This window comes from Mus musculus, chromosome 2 (genome assembly GCF_000001635.26).
Source record: "Mus musculus strain C57BL/6J chromosome 2, GRCm38.p6 C57BL/6J".
Classification (NCBI taxonomy): Eukaryota; Metazoa; Chordata; class Mammalia; order Rodentia; family Muridae; genus Mus; species Mus musculus.
Window position 1 is genome coordinate 36,996,247 of NC_000068.7, and position 2,968 is coordinate 36,999,214.

The following is a 2,968-nucleotide window of genomic DNA, read 5'->3' on the forward strand; positions in this document are numbered from 1 at the left end:
TAAGATGGACACTCATTATTATAAAACAATTGGTACTATTTGAGAGATCTTGGGCACCAGCCTCTACAGTGAGAACTGATGAGCCATATTAATGCTGGCATTTCCTTTTGCAGGCAAGTCCCTTGGATGTGAATCCAATCTATAAGCCTACTGTCCCAAATAAGGTAGCTTGGCTTAATTTTAGAGAGTCATGTCATACAGTGTTTAACTGCATAACCTTTGGATTCTGGTAAACATGATATAAATTGAAATGTGCCCTTTAGAAGCTTAAACTTTATATGCCTTCAAACTTGTAAAATACATAATAATGGTGATGCTTCATAAAGTAATTGTAATATTTAAATATGATAATGTACCAAAGTCCCCAAATCAAGGAAGATGCTCTGTATATGTTACATCTGAAAACAATAATAATGTTAAAATAATAATGAAAAATAATGAAGTACTCAATCCTTTTGTCATTACCACATGTATTTGATACTGGAGCACAGCAGTGAGCATTACTAAGTAGTCTGCTCATATTTTCAAGGACTGAAAATGATCTTTTCTGTTTTTATGGTGACAGATGGACAACAGCAGCTGGACCAGTGTGTCTCACTTTGTTCTCTTGGGTATCTCTACTAACCCAGTTGAACAGATTCCTCTCTTCCTTCTTTTTCTACTCATGTATATCATAAACATTTCTGGCAATTTTTTTATCGTCACACTTATCATCTCTACTTCTCATCTCCATACTCCAATGTACATCTTCCTCAGTAACCTGGCCTTGGCAGACATCTGCTTCACCTCTACCACAGTTCCCAAGATGTTACAAAACATTTTTTCCTCTACAAAGGTCATTTCCTATGTGGGCTGCTTAGCCCAAACATATTTCTTCATTTGCTTTGCAGCCATGGAAAATTTCCTCCTGGCTGTGATGGCCTATGACAGGTACATTGCCATCTGTCACCCTCTCCGTTACTCCTCAATACTGACTGGAATGCTGTGTGCACAGATGGTGGCTCTATGTCATGTCCTCTCCCACCTTCATGCCCTGCTGCACACCTTCCTCATGGGCAGACTGATATTTTGTGCAGATAACAGGATACCCCACTTCTTCTGTGACCTCTATCCTCTGATGAAGATCTCCTGTAGCAGCACCCAACTCAACACCTTGATGATTCATACAGAAGGAGTGATAGTCATCAATGGAGCTCTGGCTTTCATCATTGCCTCCTATGCCTTCATCATCTCAGCAGTCCTCCGGATCCCCTCTGCCAATGGAAAATGGAGATCATTTTCTACCTGTGGTTCCCACCTCACTGTGGTAGCCATATTCTACGGCACTCTCACATGGGTCTATTTCAGGCCCCTTTCTAGTTACTCAGTGGTCAAGGGCCGCATTGTGACAGTCATGTACACAGTGGTGACTCCTATGCTAAATCCCTTTATCTACAGCCTGAGGAATGGAGATGTAAAAGAAGCCTTCAGGAAGTGGGTGAGAAGAGTATAACTCTTTTGTATAGCTCAAACATTAAACAACATTCCATATCTTACTAAGAAAATCATTTTGCCCTTCACTAATCCGTTTCCTTTATAATAACCCAGAAAGGCTAAATTATAAAAATTGTATGTTCAAGCCATGCCTGGGCTAGAGAATCCAAGACTATGCTGAGCAACTTAATTAGACTCTGTCTAAATGAGTAGAAGAGAGAGGCTAAGGATATATATATAAATCAGTAGGACACTTGTTTAGTGTGCACAAGATCCAACTTCTAGAACTGAAAGAAATAAATTTGAAAAAATGTTCTGGAAATATCTAGATTGAATACATAGCAATGATTTTCTCATTGGATATTGTTATAAAATATTGACTAAGCCCAAAATACACAAAACAAAAGGAATCATCGTGTACTTAATGTAAAATATCAGTATGGTTTCACTGAAATTGAAGATAATCCACAGGTCCATAGTTAAAGAAAGAATTGTGATTTTCAATGTTCATAAAAAGTGAGTATGAATGATTTGTGGTGGAAACTAGTATATAGAGCTCATACATTTTCAAGGTCTGGATGTCAGATTCTAAAGTAGATAAGAATAGAAAATGCCATTAATAACCACAGTCAAAGTCATAGCCTAGAATGAGACTTCTGAGAATATTGCTGTAATCTCCAAACTGTCAAATGAGACTTCTATTCCATTAGCCCCAACATCAATGGTCACTAGGCACAATCCCAAAGATCTGAAAACTATATATTGTCAGATCTGTCCATATATGCCTTGTACCACTAACTCTAATTCAAAATATTATGGCCCATCTGATAGCCAAGAATTGATCATTTTCACATTTCCTAAGTGCCAGGGAGATACCATGAAGGAAATATTGGTGCTTGTATCTTTTGGAATTTTCTGTGAGACAGATAAAATAGGTTAACTACTCCAACATAGAAAGGATACAACATTTATGGGGCTCAGATTCTACTGAATACCCAGAATTAAATGCACCACTCTTTTCTATTTCCATATTCTTAACCTTCTCAAGACGTTTCATTCACAGAGACTGAAGCTCTCATTGTAATTAACAGAAGGAATTTGTTGGCTGGTTTTGCTGAGTATGGGGAATGAATTCCAAAGCCAGATCCACTAAAACATCAAATTTTCAATCTCATCAGTATAGAATCAGAAGAATATTAGGGGAACCTCCCAGGAGACATGCTAGATAATGTAAACATGGCTGACCAATGTATCTGTCTACACAAAGCATCATCTATTAGATACAATCAGTTAGGACACTGAGATGAGGAGCTAAATTTATGAAGATTTAGTGTAATATTATATAGAAGGCTTTCTTGTAGCATAAATATACATCTTAATCAAAAAATTGCCACTGAAATGGACTGAGAGGCTAGCTGTGATGATCATAGGGTTGTTGGTTCTTCCTGAGTTCTTCCCAGTCGAAGGAGACCCTGATATGTATAAATTGAAAGAA

The 2,968-nt window shown here is 37.6% G+C and overlaps 1 protein-coding gene across 1 annotated transcript; it reads left to right on the forward strand.

Moving 5' to 3' along the window:
* The first annotated feature begins 565 nt into the window (after positions 1-565).
* Positions 566-1,492, forward strand: Olfr357 (olfactory receptor 357). Its single transcript, NM_146623.1, has one exon. It carries the CDS (start codon positions 566-568, stop codon positions 1,490-1,492), a length of 927 nt encoding a protein of 308 aa, NP_666834.1.
* The last annotated feature ends 1,476 nt before the right edge of the window (positions 1,493-2,968 follow it).

Excerpts from the sequence above, each read along its gene's own strand:
- Olfr357 (NM_146623.1), top strand. The coding sequence starts at position 566 with ATGGACAACAGCAGCTGGACCAGTGTGTCTCACTTTGTTCTCTTGGGT.